At 32.4% G+C, this 16988-nt stretch overlaps 2 protein-coding genes across 9 annotated transcripts; both read left to right on the top strand.

Annotated features, from left to right (window-relative positions):
• Window positions 1–4952: 4952 nt before the first annotated feature.
• LOC146940039 (transmembrane emp24 domain-containing protein p24delta3-like) lies at window positions 4953–7703 on the top strand. Its single transcript, XM_085753623.1, has 4 exons — window positions 4953–5283; window positions 6358–6564; window positions 6678–6754; window positions 7287–7703. The coding sequence occupies exons 1-4, from the start codon at window positions 5050–5052 to the stop codon at window positions 7429–7431; spliced, it is 663 nt and encodes a 220-aa protein (XP_085609749.1). The 5' UTR covers window positions 4953–5049; the 3' UTR covers window positions 7432–7703.
• Window positions 7704–8942: 1239 nt separating this feature from the next.
• On the top strand, window positions 8943–16302 carry LOC146940038 (Thioredoxin superfamily protein). 8 transcript variants are annotated; one of them, XR_015031872.1, is made up of 6 exons: window positions 8943–9214; window positions 9287–9376; window positions 9933–9986; window positions 10123–10224; window positions 10747–11150; window positions 16088–16302. XR_015031872.1 is itself a non-coding variant. In XM_085753619.1 (5 exons), exons 1-4 carry the CDS (start codon window positions 8963–8965, stop codon window positions 10201–10203), a joined length of 477 nt encoding a protein of 158 aa, XP_085609745.1. In that variant the 5' UTR covers window positions 8943–8962; the 3' UTR covers window positions 10204–10224; window positions 16088–16302. The 8 variants fall into 8 exon arrangements, 4 of the variants coding, with proteins under 4 accessions (XP_085609745.1, XP_085609744.1, XP_085609748.1 ...); XR_015031874.1 differs by lacking the exon at window positions 9933–9986; XR_015031875.1 differs by lacking the exon at window positions 9933–9986 and having other exon boundaries at window positions 10123–10239; window positions 10903–11150.
• The last annotated feature ends 686 nt before the right edge of the window (window positions 16303–16988 follow it).

Raw genomic sequence — 16988 nt, 5'->3', positions numbered from 1 at the left:
AAGAACAATATCTTTTCAACACTCTCTTGAACACTCATTCTTTGAATGGAATCAACATATGACCCACCACTTTAAATGAAACTTATTTCTAAAGTGTGAGACCCACCATGATTTAAGCCTATAAAAAACGAGTGTTGGATAGAGTGTTGAAAAGAGTGTGTTGTTAGCACCACTCATTAAAAAATATCATTTTTATAATTTTTTAGTTACTTTTATAAATTTTAAATTTTTGGGGTCAAATAAAAATATCATTGTTATCATTTTTTTTAGTTACTTTTATAAATTTTAAATGTCTGGGGTCAAATTTGAAATTGGAAAAATAGGAGCAATTTTGAAATTTTTGAGGGGTCAATTTGAATTTCTTTTGAAAAATATGGGACCAACTTGCACAATTTGAAAAAATGTTCAAAAGGAAGAAATTTGAAATTCTTAAATTTTATGTGACATTTCAAATTCTCAAAAATTAACTTTGATAAAATTCTTCATAAATTTTCAGCATTTTTTTTTGGTAGTGTTCAGGGTTTGAATCTCGGACCTTGCATATTTTATGCATTGTCCATACCAACTGAACTAAGCTCACGAGGACAGCATTTTGAAAATTCTTCAAATTAATCATCCAAACAATGAAATACATGTAAAAGGATTTGAATTCCCTAAAAAAATTACATTACATGTAAAAGGATTTGAATTCCCTAAAAAAATTACATTACTTCAAAACATTCCCTCTTCACTTGAAACCCAACAACCCTTTCCCCAAGTGTGAGTTTCCACCTCTTATACTTGATCCAATACTACGGTCCACTCCCGCTCCCCCACCAAACCGAACCAAGGCTCTCGTACCACTTGTTGGATAGTCTTGGGGAACGTTAGGAGTAACAACGAGTCAATGTTTCAGGACCACAAAAGAGGAAGACGCCATATCTCAACTCGCAACCTTAAAACTTTAGGTATGTAGATCGTCTCTCTTATATCCAACATTTTATTCATTCATCGACAATGTAAGACTTTAATCACCCACACATGAAATCCAACTGTAACTAACTATTAATTATCAAAATAAAAGTTGAATTACACTTTCAACTCACCTTCTTAATTCAACTTCTTCTCTATTGAAATTACCCTTAAGAGTCTTCTCATCTTTTTTATTTCTCTACTTCCAATGGCTTTGTAATGATGTCAGCCGATTGGTCCTCCAACCTACGAAACATCAATTCTATGCTACCTTTGATAACTTAATCACCGAGAATATGATATTTAGCCACAATATGTTTTCTCCTTTCATGAGCTATAGGTTTCTTTGCCAAGATGATCGATAACCGATGTGTTGTCCACATTATTAGATGCATTGCATCTCTTGGACCTGGTTGCATTTTATTCAACAATAATTGTAGCTATAGAACTTGTCATGTTGCATTTATTCAACAATAATTGGAGATATAGAGCTTGTCATGTTGCATAAGAAGCAGAAATGTATTCAACTTCACATGATAAAAGGTTTACACAATCTATTGATTCTATTCCTAATAACAGGAAATGTAACTCTTATGAGATACTTTGATTTCACTGCATCCAGCTTCCAAAATCAGTTTTTTCGGCATCAAAGAATCTTCGTTTCTCGGTCAGGATTTCTTTTATAAAGTTTGCATATGTAGGCATTTCTTCACGGCTTCGGAATGAAATATTGATATGCAAAAATGAAATATTGATATGCAATCTTTTAAAATTGGTTAAATTATATCATGAAGTCTTTAATTTATTTAATTGTAATTGTAATAAATTAGTCTTTAAGTGTTTTTCGCATCACTTAGGTCCTTTTAAGTTATTTAATTGTAATAAGTTAATTTTAAGTTTTTTCTGTACCAATTAGTTCCTTTAAGTTGTTTAACCGTAACGATTTTTGGGGGATTTTAGATCTTAAAAGTGTAAGTTATTCAAGACCTAAAAGTTTCAATTAAATAACTTAAAGAACCTAATTCTTACGAAAAATACTTAAAGACTAGCTTGTTACAATTAATTACCTTAAAGTATCTAAGTGGTACGAAAAAAACTTAAAAACCAATTTTATTACAATTAAATAATTTAAAGGACCTCCGATGTAATTTAGCCTTTAAAATTTAAAGATATTTGATGACTTGATAAGTTCTAAAATCATATTATTTTCATTAGTACTAGTAACTTGTTTTGCAAGTAATCCATATAAAAAATCCCAAGTTAATATAATTTTTTTTTGTGGTGGTCGGGCTTCGAACCCCGGCCCTTGTGGTGGTCGGGTTCGAACCCCGGACCTTGCATATATTATGCATCCATACCAATTGAGCTAAGTTCACGAGAAGACAAGTTATTATAATTATACAAAATATTATAGTTTTATGCCGGAAAGCTTATATTATCTATTTTCCAACCATTTTGTAGGTTTGAGACTCAATTAACAAGGAAGCATAGAATCTGAGCACAAGCGATTTGCTAGGTGAGGCAAGGCAAGCAAAATCGGAGAGTTCCAAGTGTTTTTGTGCTAAATGATTCGCCATATGAGCTGAATGTGAGTAGGGATGTCAATGGGTACCTATGGGTACGAATAGTATGATACCCGTCCCCGCCCCGTTGGATAAATATGATACCCGTGTCCGCCTCGTACCCTCGTGGGTACCCACTATGCGGGTACCTACGAGTATTGAGGTATGGGTATTTATGGGTACCCATGAATTTTTGAATTTATTTATTTTTTAGTACAAATAATAACTTTTTTTTAATTACAAAAAAACTTCAACTTTTAAACATCCATACATAATCTATTCAAAATTTCATAAATCATACATAATCCATAGAAAATTCATGATTCTTACATACTCCATATGATATGTTTTATGATGTGAATGAAGTAGAAACGGTGAACTTAATAAGATGAATTAAAAAAATCAAAAATAAAAATAGGTTATTGATGAAGAATCTTAGGTGGACGGTAAAATTTTCTTCAAAAGATATATAAGGATATTTTAATAATTTACTTAATTTATTATCGGGTATGGGTACCCGTGGGTATGGGTACAATCAAATCTGTGTCTGTATTCATATAATAATAGGTAGTCAAATACCCGTGGATACTCATTTAACTACCCGTCCCGTGCCCGTGACGGATTTTACCCATGGGTACCCGTGGACATGGGTATTTTTGCCACCCCTAAATGTGAGGAGTTTCAATGAGTCCTAGGATGAAAGGCCAAATCAGACTTGTTGGCGCGAGAAAACACTTTGTCCATCGAAGTAAGGCAGTTTAGTGACTTTTCAAAGATCATATGACTTTTTCCTCCATCTGAAGAAACCTCGAGTTGTTGGACGAGCATGACTTCACCCAGCAAACCTAGTATAAATAGGCTTGTAATCAGAATTTGAGGGAGATCTTAGATCATTAGTCTCGTTTTAGAGAGAGAAACAGAGCGAGAAACAATATTTCATCATTGGAAGCCATTAGAAAGCATGAATCCAAGCTTTTGCATGGTCTTCCTTCTTCAATTTTTATCTCTTTAGTAGTTGCTTCCTCCATGAGTAACCAACTTTTTGTATGTGTTTGGGCTTAGATTTATATAGATAGGATTTCAATTTATTACTATTGATCCGGTTGGTTGGTTGTATACCATCTATTATTTAATATATTCTTTTATTTAATTCTACACTTAATGTTTTTCCGACGTGCAATCCAAAAATAAATATTTGATTTAGAAAGTGTGAGACATCGTCCTTTTATCTAAAGGATTTGGAATAAATCATGTGTATATACTAATACCTAAACATATGTTATGTTTGTATTCATATCAACTATTTGATCATATGTCGTTGAATCAAACGACTATTTTGCTTAGTATCAAAAGTCAATTGATACAATGGATTTCACGTCGTTAAGAAAATATGTCAATGTATGATGAGGGATAAATGAAGTTATATTTGAATCTTAGAATGTATGTAATCGACCAATACGAACCATTGAATGAATAACCAACAACGTCTAATCCCAATACATTATTTTACTCATATTTGCAATTTCTTTTATAAACAGTAAAACAAACAAACCTTTTTCAAGACTTTGATTTTGAACACTGCATTTATAGAGTTTTTTTTTTTTTTTTTTGTCATTTGACTTAGAATTTCTAGAGGATTAGAGTGAGTTATGGGAAAAAGTTAATAATGTTTTGAATTGAATAATTATGAGTCTCGTAATTCCTTAACCATACAAATTTATATAAAGGGTCTTAGTCTTTTTAGTATGGTCTTTCAATATAATTGTTTATTGTCATGTCACTCCTTGTATGAAAAGAGATAATGTCAGCATTACTCCCTCCGTTTCAAAATGAGTGTCGCTTTAGGCTTTGGCACACAGATTAAGAAATAGAATGAAATAATCATTGGATATAACGCTTTTACTAAACTGCCCTTACTTTATAAGAAAAAGACAAAATTAAAGTTGCATTGAAAATTGTGTGAGAGAAAAGTTGGAGAGGGTAAAGTTGGAAGAAAAAAATTAAAGTTGTATTGGAAATGTAAAGCGACACTCATTTTGAAACAAATTTTTTTGGCTAAAGCGACACTCATTTTGAAACGGAGGGAGTAATAAACTATTTTGAATAACGAAATGCACAATTGAAAATTATTTTAATATTTTGATCAAGTAAAAGCTTTTTGTATCTACTCATTATATATTTAGAGATCAAAGTTAAAATTGGAGCAAACGATCAAATTTGTCGATGTCTTTGTAAATCTTTCTCAAATTAATCTCTGACTCTATTAATATTTCGAAGATCATTATCAAAAGTTTCTCAATTAATTAATTCACGGCATTGCGACAAAAAGAGTAAGACATGGATCCAAACACTAATTTGGTGGTTTAGTATAGTACAATTTTTTTCCGTACACGCCAACTTGAGTCCCTCGATTTTTTCCCCATAGACCAAAGTCTTTGTACTTGTGGTGTTTTGTACTCTTTCTTTCTCTCGGGGTTAGATCTGAAACCACTTTGTTTTCGACAATCCTATTTTATTCCACAGTCAACCATCGGTTATGGCAAAAGGCTTCAACCCAAGTTCAGGAACACGAATTGTTCTTAGTATTTTATTGTTATGCTTCACCTCGCTTATTAATCTCCCTCAAACCAAGGCCATTTGGTTAAGTATCCCCAGTTCAGGAACTAAGTGCGTGTCGCAGGATATCCAAACACATGTTGTCGTTTTAGCCAATTACTATGTTGTTGCCGATAATATCCAGGGTCACCCACTTCCTACTATTTCTGCTAAGGTATGCTTTATTATTTTTTCTTGGTTTTGTTTATTTAATAGTATGAAAATTCATATTCATGTTTGATCTTTATGCTTTATTTGGTCAAAGCATGCACTTAGTTTTGTTTAATTTAAAGTTTCTTCAACTTAGGATTATAAATTTGTTTATGAGGCTAATAGGGATAACACTAGTACCAAATTTGTATTGACGTTGAATTTTCTGACTTTAATTTGTTGCTTTCTCAGCAAATTTAGGACCAAATTTCATCCTTGTTCTTTAAACTTAATGGTGTAAAATAAGGATAGAGACTGAAAATTCACATTGACCAGTTCAAATAGGAAAGCTTGGATACAGACCAACAATGAGGATAACCAAATTTAGACAACTTTTGCAACAACTTTTTAAGTGGTTGACGCAGTTTAAATATGTGGTTAATTACATCCGGTGGATGGTAAATAGATATAATATATTAGGTGTTGAAACTCATTAACTACCAACGTTACTTCATTAACCACGACTGAAATTCATATGAGTTAAACTAAGGTCCTGCACGATGGCACATCAACACCACTAATGTAGTAGTTTTTTTTTTTTTTTTTTAAGTGTCCAATTTTACCGTAGATGAGTCTATGCTGTGTTTGAAGAGTGTCTAATGTGTGTCAAAAGCAAAGAAAAAAGTGTTTTTGTGACACTTGCCCGAATTTTCTTACATGTGTTGTACGTGTATCGTACGGGTGTCGGAAACCCAAAAACCGACACGTATCTGAAAAATGATACACCTAATCACAGGAGTGTCAAATTTGTCTATAATTGAAAACACTAACTCAACTAATACATTTATGGTTTGTTTGGGAGGGAGATTTTGGAGAGGAGGACTGTTTTTTCTTTTCTATTTTTAAACAAGCTATAAGATATTTTTAAAAATGAACGAAGTGTGATTGAATTGTTATATGATCATATATCACGATAGTTTTTTAAATTTTTTTAAATCTCAAATATATATATTAAAATATAGACCTATCCCTCCAAAACTCATGAATTTCCCTCCCAAGCAAACCCTCGGTGTGATACATGACTGCCTTTTTGCCCCAGGTGACATCTCCATATGGAAATAATCTTCACAACAATGAAAATGTTACCCAAGGTCAATTTGCATTTACAACTACGGAGAGTGGTAGCTATGTGGCATGCTTTTGGATGAATAGCAAAAATCTAGCAGGTTCTTCAATTAGTCTTGAATGGAAAACTGGAATCTCTGCCAAAGATTGGGACTCTGTTGCTAAAAAGGAAAAGATAGAGGTAATAAATAAATTTCATTCATTCTCTATCTTTGCCTTTGTAATATCTATATGGGATTTGTTTATTTATATAGAAGTGTTTAATGACATAATCGTTTTGGAAAATGGTTTAAGGGTGTTGAACTTGAGCTAAGGAAACTTGATGGAGCTGTGCAAGCCATCCATGAGAATCTGTTATATTTAAAGAACAGGTAAAATCTCTTATACTCATTGCGATGTTTGATTTCAGTTTTAGGGTCTGTTTAGATTAATTTATGTGAGCTTATCTACTAATATAGGCACTTATGAGACTGTTTGAGAGAGCTTTTGAAAATAACTCATGATATCTCCATAAAATTGTTTTGAACTTTTTTATAAGCCATCTAATATAGTTTATGAAAATAGCTTATAGCTAATAGGAAAATAGATTGACCTTATTTCATCTTTTGTTATAGAGATAACTTATACATTAACACTTATAAGACAAGTGCTTACGATATAAGCGGTTAATTAAGATGTTTATCCAAATGGGGATCATGGATGTAATATTTCTTTTCTGAGATCTTTTTATTAAGTTGGGATCTTCAAATTTATTCAAAGAAAGTTAGGGTTCTTCAAATCTCTTAGCTATGTGTCAATGATGATGATGGGTGGGATGAAAAACATAATAAACACAAAATAACTGAGATAATTCATTATGCTTGATTAGTGCATTTCAAAACATTTTTTTTGCACATTGTATAGGGAAGCAGAGATGAGAGAAGTAAGCGAAGCAACAAATGGCAGAGTTGCGTGGTTCAGTATAATGTCTCTTGGCGTATGCGTTTCGGTTTCAGTGTTGCAGCTGTTGTATCTGAGACGCTACTTTCGGAAGAAGAAGCTCATATAGATTTTACTTTCTTATTGCACTGGTCAAAACCAACTTGTTTTCTATAAGTTTTGGAGAATTAGCTATGACTTGTATAGTATTTTTCATGTATCATTGGGGGTTGGTGGATTACCTCTACAAGGGGTATGGTGGGAGTTACATATATTCTGAATTTAGGAGTTTTGTTACTTTATTCCATGTGGTTAATTGAACATCTGCTGTAACTATGAACTCCTCATGTTACTTATAGTAGAATAGGAAAAGCAATGGGAATCCAGCATGTTTAATGCAAATGATATGCCCTGTTTTAAAGAAGAGAGATATACTATAATTTAGGAAAATGATCATTGAGCTAACACTTAAATTATTGATAAAAAGAAGCAATCATTGTATTGAGCTATAAAATACATTTATTTTCACAAAATTGTTTGATGTGTCAATTTGTTTTGACAGAGAGCCTATGGCACTAACCTAGTGAAACAACTCCACAAAACATCTTATTGAACGAGATAAACTAAAATGGGAGGGACTTTATCACATGAACCATCAAAGGCTGAGTAACTTTGATGGGAGGTTGGAGGGAAGCATTGACTGAGCTCCGTTTAAAAATAAGATAAGATTCAACATTAACTTGGGAGTTTATTTTGAAAATAGCATAGTAAATTGAGGTCCCGAGCGAGCATGATGCCAAGATAGAGATCCCATAAGTCAGCCATAACCAACCAAGTTGCATGAGCCAAGAATAAAGATTACAATAAAAATGTTTGATGAATATACTAAGATGATCATGGATCAGACCACCACAGGCGGAAGAGCCACTGATATGGTGAGTGTGAATGGAAGTCTCACATCGAGCATATGTGTTGGATGCATAAGAGATGTGAATCACGTGACTTGTATTCTCAGTGTCTTAATATTTTGAATGGATATATTAAAAAAGAGTATATGCTACTATAATTTAGATAATTGACAAATACTAGCATATATAAATAAATACTCTTTCTTATCCGGTAACATTTACATGAATTTAACCACTTGAAAAATAGTTCTCACTCACAAGGATATGGATTCAAATCCAAGTGTCCATTTAAGAACTAAGTATCAAGCTTGAAACTTTTCATGACCCCTTGCAAGTATCAAGCTTCCGGAATTCAGCTTGTCTAAACTTTATTATCACATGCAGTAAAATAAATAGAACATTATTATAAAGAATATGTTTGAGCAATTTTCCCAAATGATTACTGTAGAGTAACAAAAATCACCACATTTTTTAGTTTCGATCTATCTATAAAAACGGTTGTACCAACTAGTTGATATGCACTGTGATCCAAACCAGAGATCAAGAGAAAACCAAGAATGAAACACCAAAAAAAGAACAACAAATGTAGTTAATTGCCACATTCCAATATTAAATTTAAATTGGGGGAGGTGACAATAACATTTTTCCAAAATAATTAGAAATAAGCATTTCAAAGCCCATTAAAAAGACCGGGTTAGATTTATTAATTAAAAAGACCGGGTATGATTTGTGTGTCTGAGAAAGAGAAGAAAAATGGCGGTGGCACGCGCGGTGGCAGTGTTAGCAGTAGCAAGACCCTCAACGGTGTTAGCCGGCGGCGCACAAACTCATCGCCTTCACAAATTCAAACCTCTATGCTTTTCATCAACCACACCTTCACCTTCTTCTAGAAAACTCATCCTATACTCTAAACCTGGTTGCTGTTTATGCGACGGCCTCAAAGAAAAGCTTCAAGATGCATTCTCGCTCTCTGGTCCACATTCCCTTAACGACGTCGATTTACAGGTATCTCTTTATCTTTCGTTAATTTAACGTGTTAGTATGAATTTGCGATTTTTGATTTGATTTTTTTATCAGATTAGAGATATAACAAGCAATCCAGAGTGGGAAAAAGCTTATCAATATGAGATACCTGTGTTAGCTAAAGTTCTCTCTGATGGCTCCGAGGTTTGTTATTTTATTATAACGCGTTTATCCAAATCAATCACATGCATAATCAGCCACATTTGATTAATGACATCCATATATTCATGATATATGCATCAAATTTTAGCTGTAAGATCAGATTTTCATCTGCCATATGGTAATCCAAGAAAATATTCATTTCAGAAAGATCCATCATACACAAATCTCTCTGCATTTTATCAAAGAATCTATGATCTGGTGGTCGTTTTTCAGCCCAGTCTGAAAAAGTAACCTGGACCACAATCATATGCTCGGAAAAATACACTGGCGACTGAATTACATGCTGGTTGAGTAGCATATAAAATTTGGCCATTCTCATTTCATGATGCTCGGAAATTATTCAGTCATGTGTGTGAAGTTGTGGCTTATAGACTATGGACCAAAGCAGGTCATTAGAAGTTTGATATTCTTATTGTTTTTCTGGTTTTGGCATCCAACTGTTTGATTCTGGTCTGTTCTCCCAGTTTAGTTTCTTGATGCTATTACGCGTTGATACTTGCAACTTGTTTGCATTGCAGCTGAGTCATTTTTTTTGCAGTTTGTGAGGTGTCTTACCTCATTTGGCTGTTCCATGGCCTTGTTTACAATCCAGGTGGAGTTTAGGTTGCTCATATCATATGGCTGGAATTTCATATAATATTCATGACCACCTAATAAATATTGAAAAGACTCAAAATATTGAAGGAACAAAAATCAGTATCTCACGTTGACACTGTTCTGTTTTCCAGGAAACTTTACCACGATTGTCTCCTCGTTTAGGAGTGGAGCTCCTCCAGAAGAAGATAGCTGCTGCCCTCATAGAACAATAAAGGCTTTTCAGCTCATGACTCGTGAGGCTTAAGAAAGTTTGTTCTATAACTTTATCATTTAACGCCATTTTTTTAATTATATGTGATTAAAGGATTAGTTCCTTTAAACTAAGAAATTAAATTTAGAGAGAACAATGACTGAATAGTTATATTATTTCAATGAAAATTCAAGTTGAGATTATGATTAAATGTTAGCACATTATAAAGTTATTTAAATCTGGATATTATTTTTAAACCAATTGTTACAAATATTTTTCTTTAAAATGAACATTTGATTTGTATAAATCAAGTGTTTTTTGACTTCACAGTTTTCTCCACAAATCAGCACAGGTCATTTAGGTATGCTTTTTTCCCATTCACATGCATCGTAGGATTGCTAAATTAAGCAATCTTTAATTTGGAGTTATTTTGTTTCTTCAAAAGAGCATGCATTTTTTGGTATAGGTATTTTTTGTTTCGCTATAGCGGTCGGCATGGCCGCTATTGACATTTATGCTTGTTTTTACTTAATACCAATTGATTCTATGTTTTTCTCAATTGTAGAGTCTCATATCTAAGCAGTCCTAGAATCCCTCAATGTACACTCTCAATACCCTTTATCTCCAACATGACGTGTCATACTGCCTAGATGTTTGTCACAAGCCACTCCTCATTAATGATTTCTCTTTTTTGCATCGCTGATCATTCCTCACTCTTTAGTTCCCTTCAGTTTCCATGGTTGATCTGGTTACAAGTGATATCAGAGCAAGACAGGGAGAGGTATGTTGTGGTTCAGGGACAAAATAAGCAGAAGTTGCTAGGTATAAGTGGGCTGGGGGATGAAGAGTAGGAAAAGTGTACGCTAGTGCAAAAAGATGATGCTCATACGCAGAGTGATTCTTGACATGTTTCTAGGCAAATGAAGGATCCAGATTTATATAGAACTGGGAGGGATCTTGAGAATGCAGGTATGAAACTATAGTCTGTGATTCGAAAACTGTGTAGGCATATACTGCTAGGGGTGAAAATAGGCTAATCAAGCCGGACTTTGTAAGGCTTGAGCCTGGCCTTTTTCGAATATATTATGTTTGAATCTGGCCTATTATCTTTCATAGGCTTCTTAATAAGCCTGAGCTGACCTACAAGCCTTTTAAAAGCTTATTTCACATTGAAGCCTTTAAATAGCCCCTTCCGCCTATTTTTAAGCAGGAATAGGCAACATTTCATAAGATACATGAGAAAAATTGGCAAATCCCAAAACAAAGAAGAAATAACATTTCTTAAAATGACTACAAATTTCTCAATCTATATTTTGAAAGGAAATAAAATGTCATCAAATACATGTCATTGGACTAAAAAATCCTTTATAAATGAATATTAATAAAAAATCATATCAAATAAGAAATTTAACCTTTGATTTTTTTCTTTAGGGTATACTTATGCCACAATTGCGATTGAAATAACTAGTATGTTAGCACCCTTCTTAGACAAAATATCTTATATTTTAGACGCTAAAGGAGTTACTGTTAGGAACATAAGTATCTTTATCAAATAAACTTGCAATTTGGATTTTATTGGAGGAACAACTTCGTTGTCACATAGAATGCTCATAATTTAGTAAAATTCTGTGACGATTGAAGATTTGGCTTGGGAGGATGGTAAATCATTACTATCTAGAATAACTACAGTTAACAAAGACGCTTTCAAATAAGAGTTACATACTCATCAAATAGAACTCACGACCTTTATATTCTTATCAACAACTTGTTTAGATTTATATAACAATGGGAAATGTAACATTGTTATATAATATTAGTAGTATTGGTATTAGTTAGGATTTTGTCTGTTTATTGTTTTCAAAAAAATGTTGTTGAATTGTGGGTTATGAGCGAATAGATGAGTTAGTTAATTGTTGAAAAATAGAAGATTATGAGAAATTAAGGAGAAAAGGATATTTTTAACACATAAGAAAGAATAGAGGTGTATTAGGAAAGAGGAAGTTTAAGTAAGTAAGTAAGTTAAGTAGTGTTTTAATTAAATAAATAGTAGGAGGTGTAAATAGTGGAAACTAAACATGTTAGAAAGTTATGAGAAAAACCAATCCCAATAAGTGGTTATAAATAGAGGAAAGTCTGAAAAGAATTATGTTAGAACACACAGAGCAAAATTGAGAGAAGAGGCAAAGAGGAACTAGGGTCTGAAGAGAAGAACACAAGGAGAGAAGCTTGGAGAGAGACCCAACCATAAAAGTTGCTAGCTTTGTTGATTTTTGAGGTAAGGGGGAGTCTCTATTCATATAAGGGTTGTATGAACGTATGATTAGTGAAGGGTTTGTGTTTTTTCTTTTTTATTTTCACGATCTCTTAATGAATTCATGTTAAATTCGTGCTCCAATTTGTTGCTGTGATTTTGGGTATGTTCTTATCTTTGAATTCATGATTTTGATGTGATAAATTCGTGGTTATGTTTTGAGTTTTACATGTTGAAGTGTGTAAAAATCATGAAATTCAATGCATATTTGATGTTTTGATATGACTCGAAAACAAAAGATAACTCCACATTTTGATGATTCTAATTCTAATAATTTTACTCCACATTTTGTTAAATTCAGTGCATATTTGATCCATGTCTTAAGATGTGTAATTATCGAGTTCTATTAAAACATCAAACATGCATAGGTGGGCCTCAGGAGGACAATTGAGCCTAAAAAAAGATCTTGTTGAAGATGATAAGGGAAAGGAGGTGCAGAATAAGTCACGTAGTGTAATTACAAAAGAAGTGTCTCTAATTAATAATCTTGTGTTTATGATGAAAATAATGTAAGGGCGGGACCTGGTAACCAGGCCTGCCAAGAACAATGAGTCTTGTATGGTAGAACTGACGAGGCTAGGGAAACCTGAGTTTAGTTCCTAAACTAAAATTCTTAGTCCGGTACTATAAGTCGGATGTCCTGTTTTTAAGTGAGACATTAGTCCACATTAATAAAATTGAGGAATTTCGCTCCTTCTTGGTTTTTAACTCAGGTGCAAAGCAAGAATCAAAACGTAGCAAAATTCCTAAATTTTATTATTGTGGACAAATGTCTCACTTAAAAATAGGACATCCGGCTTATAGTACCGGACTAGGAATTTTAGTTTAGGAACTACACTCAGGTTTCCCAAGCCTCGGCAGTTCCAACATACAAGACTCATTTTTCTCGGCAGGCCTGATTACTAGGTCCCGCCGTTACGTTATTTTCATCATAAACAAGATTATTTGATACAAACACTTCTTTTGGAATTACACTACGCGACTTAGCTCTATCTGCACCTCCTTTCCCTTATCATCTTCTTCGGCAAAAACAATTCTGGATCTTTTTTTAGGCACGTTGTTCTCCTGAGGCCCACCTATGCATATTTGATGTTTTGATATGACTAGACAATTACACATCTTTAGATATGCATTGAATTTAACAAAATGGGGAGTAAAATTATTAGAATCATCAAAATGTGGAGTTATCTTTTGTTTCAAGTCATATCAAAACATCAAATATGCATTGAATTTCATGATTTTTACACACTTCAACATGTAAAACTCAAAATACAACATAATCACGAATTTAACACATCAAAATCATGAATTCAGAGATAAGAACATACTCAAAATCACAACAACAAATTAGAGCACAAATTTAACATGAATTCATTAAAAGATCATGAAAATAAAGAAGAAAAAACACACAGACTCTTTACTACCTATATGTTCATACAACCCTTATGTGAATAGAGACTCCTCCCTTACCTCAAAAATCAACAAAGTTAGCAAATTCTATGGTTGAGTCTCTCCTCAAGCTTCTCTTCTTGTGTTTTTCTCTTCACACCCTAGTTCCTATATGCCTCTTCTCTCAATTTTGCTTGATGTGTGTTCTAACCTAATTCTCTTAAGACTTTCCTCTATTAATAACTGCTTGTTGGGCTTGGTTTTTCTCACAACTTTCTAACATGTTTACTCTCCACTATTTACACCTCCTTCTATTTATTTAGTTAAAACGCACCTTAATTACTTACTTAAACATCCTCTTTACTAATACATCTCTATTCTTTCTTATGTGCTAAAAATATTATTTTCTCATAATCTCATATATTTCAACAATTAAATAACCCATCTATTCGCTCAAAACCCACAATTCAACAACATTTTATCTGAAAACAATAAACAGACAAAATCCTAAATATTACTAATATTATATAATAATAATAATAATAAATCAATATTACTACCAAGTGGAGGCGTTACAGATAACATAATTCACCATATGAAATTTGCAGATACTCACTATATGATTTTAAAAGAGTAGTTATATAAATTTTCAAGTATTTGTTTCACCCTCGAAACTCCAGATAATTATACATTTTCAGTTAGATACTCACTATATTTAAAAGAGTAGTTATATTGAACACTAAAGTTATCTAATAGAAAATAGTAGTGATACGCTACCTGAGATCACATGAGTAGCTAGATTAAACACTTAAAACAATTTACAAACTTTCTCGACTTTGTTTCATTCTTCAAGTGAAGATGATAATTATAATGAGACCCTCTTTCTTTGTAGGCAGCAAAGGCAACCTTAATCTTCGAAGTTGTTGACAACATAGTAAAAGTTGAATTCCATCTTGTTGGACAATCAATAACAAGCTTCCTATAAGCGCTTCTGCTCATCCACATCACAAAATGCTTTCAATATTGCATCATTGAATTCAACATATTTCACACTTTCACGAATATTAAAACTGATATACCTAATTTTATTAAGGTCACCTTGCACCAACAAATTTAATTTGTTAGTGAAAGGTGACTTTGGTAAATTTAAAGACATTATTTCAATATCAGTGAAAGTATGAAATATGTAAACTTCAAGGATACTAATACAAGAAAGGAAACTTGTTACAACAAGATGGAATTCAACATTTGTTATGATATCAACTATTTTGAAATTTAAGGTTGCCTCAGCTGCATACAAAGAAAGAGGGTCGGGCCTCGTGTTATGATTGTACACCGTCACTTGAAGAATAATAGAACAAAGTTGAGAAAGTTTGTAAATTGCTAGAAATGTTTTATCTAGCTATTCATATGATCTCATGTAGTGTATCAACTATTTTTTTATTAGATAACTTTAGTGTTTAATATATAACTATTCATTTAAACTTAGGTAGTGAGTATTCGATGCCTAATTTGTATTTACAAATTAGGCAGGCAGAAGTTTGGAGGGTGAAACAAATACTTGATAATGCGGTTGAAAACAAATATCTCTTCATGAGAGAAATGGTGTCCATTGAAAATAAAGTTTGAGAAATATTTGGGGTGAGATATGTTGATAACTATTGCTAGTGTTTTGTGTATTAGATGAAAATTTCATATACTGAATATTTGTTTTCCCATGATATATAAATTTATAGTTGTTGATGAGAATACAAGGTCACGAGTCCAATGGAAGCACTATTTGATGAGTATGTATGCCACTCTAAATTTTATTATTGTGGATATTAATAATTCATCATCCTCCTAACAGTAACTCGGTTAGTGCCTTAGAGTGGTGAAAGAACAACATGACATTGTCAAAAGTTTTTTTTTTTTTTTTTTTGAAAGAAGACATTGTCAGAGATGATTACTGATTTATTAGCTATTCCAATCCCAATTGTGGCATCGAAGTCCACATTCATTGTTGGAGGTAGAGTTATTGGTGATGCTTGCTCTAAACTAAATGAATAATTTATTGAAGTTCTCATTCATGGTGGGGGTTGGCTCCGTCATAAGTATAATCTAGAGAAAAAAAAATCAAAGGTTAAAATTTTTTATTTGATATTTTTTTATTTATCTATAAAGTTTTTTTTGGTCCAACTAATGTATTTTCCCCTTGATTTTGAAGGTTTGCTGCTTGCTGTATTGAATGAATTTGCTCACTGTTGGATTCAAGAGACTTGTGAAATGTTTTATGTATTTGATGACATTTATTTCCTTTTAAAACATAGATGAAGAAATTGGTTGTCATATGGTTAAAGTCTACTAAAGAAATGTTCAACAATTTCATTTTTTGTATGCAAATTTTCTCGTGTATCTTATGAAATTCCATTTTTTTGTTAATTGTTACTATTTACTTTAAAGGCTTACTAAAGCTTGCTTAAAGTAGGCAGAATGGAGTATTTAAAGGCTTCAATATGAAATAGAGTTCTAAAAATGTCAGACTAAAAAAATGGTCAACTGAAGCTACTTTTCAAATTTCCTAAATTTTAGCTTATATTTAGATTTAAATTTAAAAACAAATTGAGTTGCTGAGGATAATTTGGTCAGAAAAAGGTCCGATCAAATAGTAGTTAACACGTAGTTAACTTTTAGATCACCTAAAATAAGTAGTCACCTTTATAATTTTTATTTTATTTTATATATTATAGTATAATTTTTATTTTATTTTATATATTATAGTATAAATGTTAATTTTCTTTATATAATGGTATTTCTTCCTTATCACAGTTTTTATGCGTGAGACCCGAGAGAGTACAAATTTATTTTTGAAATAAACTAAGCATTTTATTCTTTTTTTAATAAACTAAGCATTTTATTCTTTTTTTATTTGTGGTGGCTGGGATTCGAACCCCAGACCTTGTATATATTATGCTTCATACCAACTGAGCTAAGCTCACGAGGACTAAGTATTTTATTCTTTAAAATTACTTGGTGAAGCGTTAAGTTGATGATTGAAAATTAATGCTTTTGGTGGAATAATTCTTGGTCAGATTTAATTTACATCTCAACCGAATTTTAGATTACCA

The sequence above is a fragment of the Medicago sativa genome, chromosome 3 (genome assembly GCF_051527215.1).
Source record: "Medicago sativa cultivar Bolivia chromosome 3, Bolivia_mono, whole genome shotgun sequence".
Lineage (NCBI taxonomy): Eukaryota > Viridiplantae > Streptophyta > Magnoliopsida > Fabales > Fabaceae > Medicago > Medicago sativa.
Note: the sequence above shows the minus strand (reverse complement) of the source record. Positions and strands in the feature narration are given on the sequence as shown.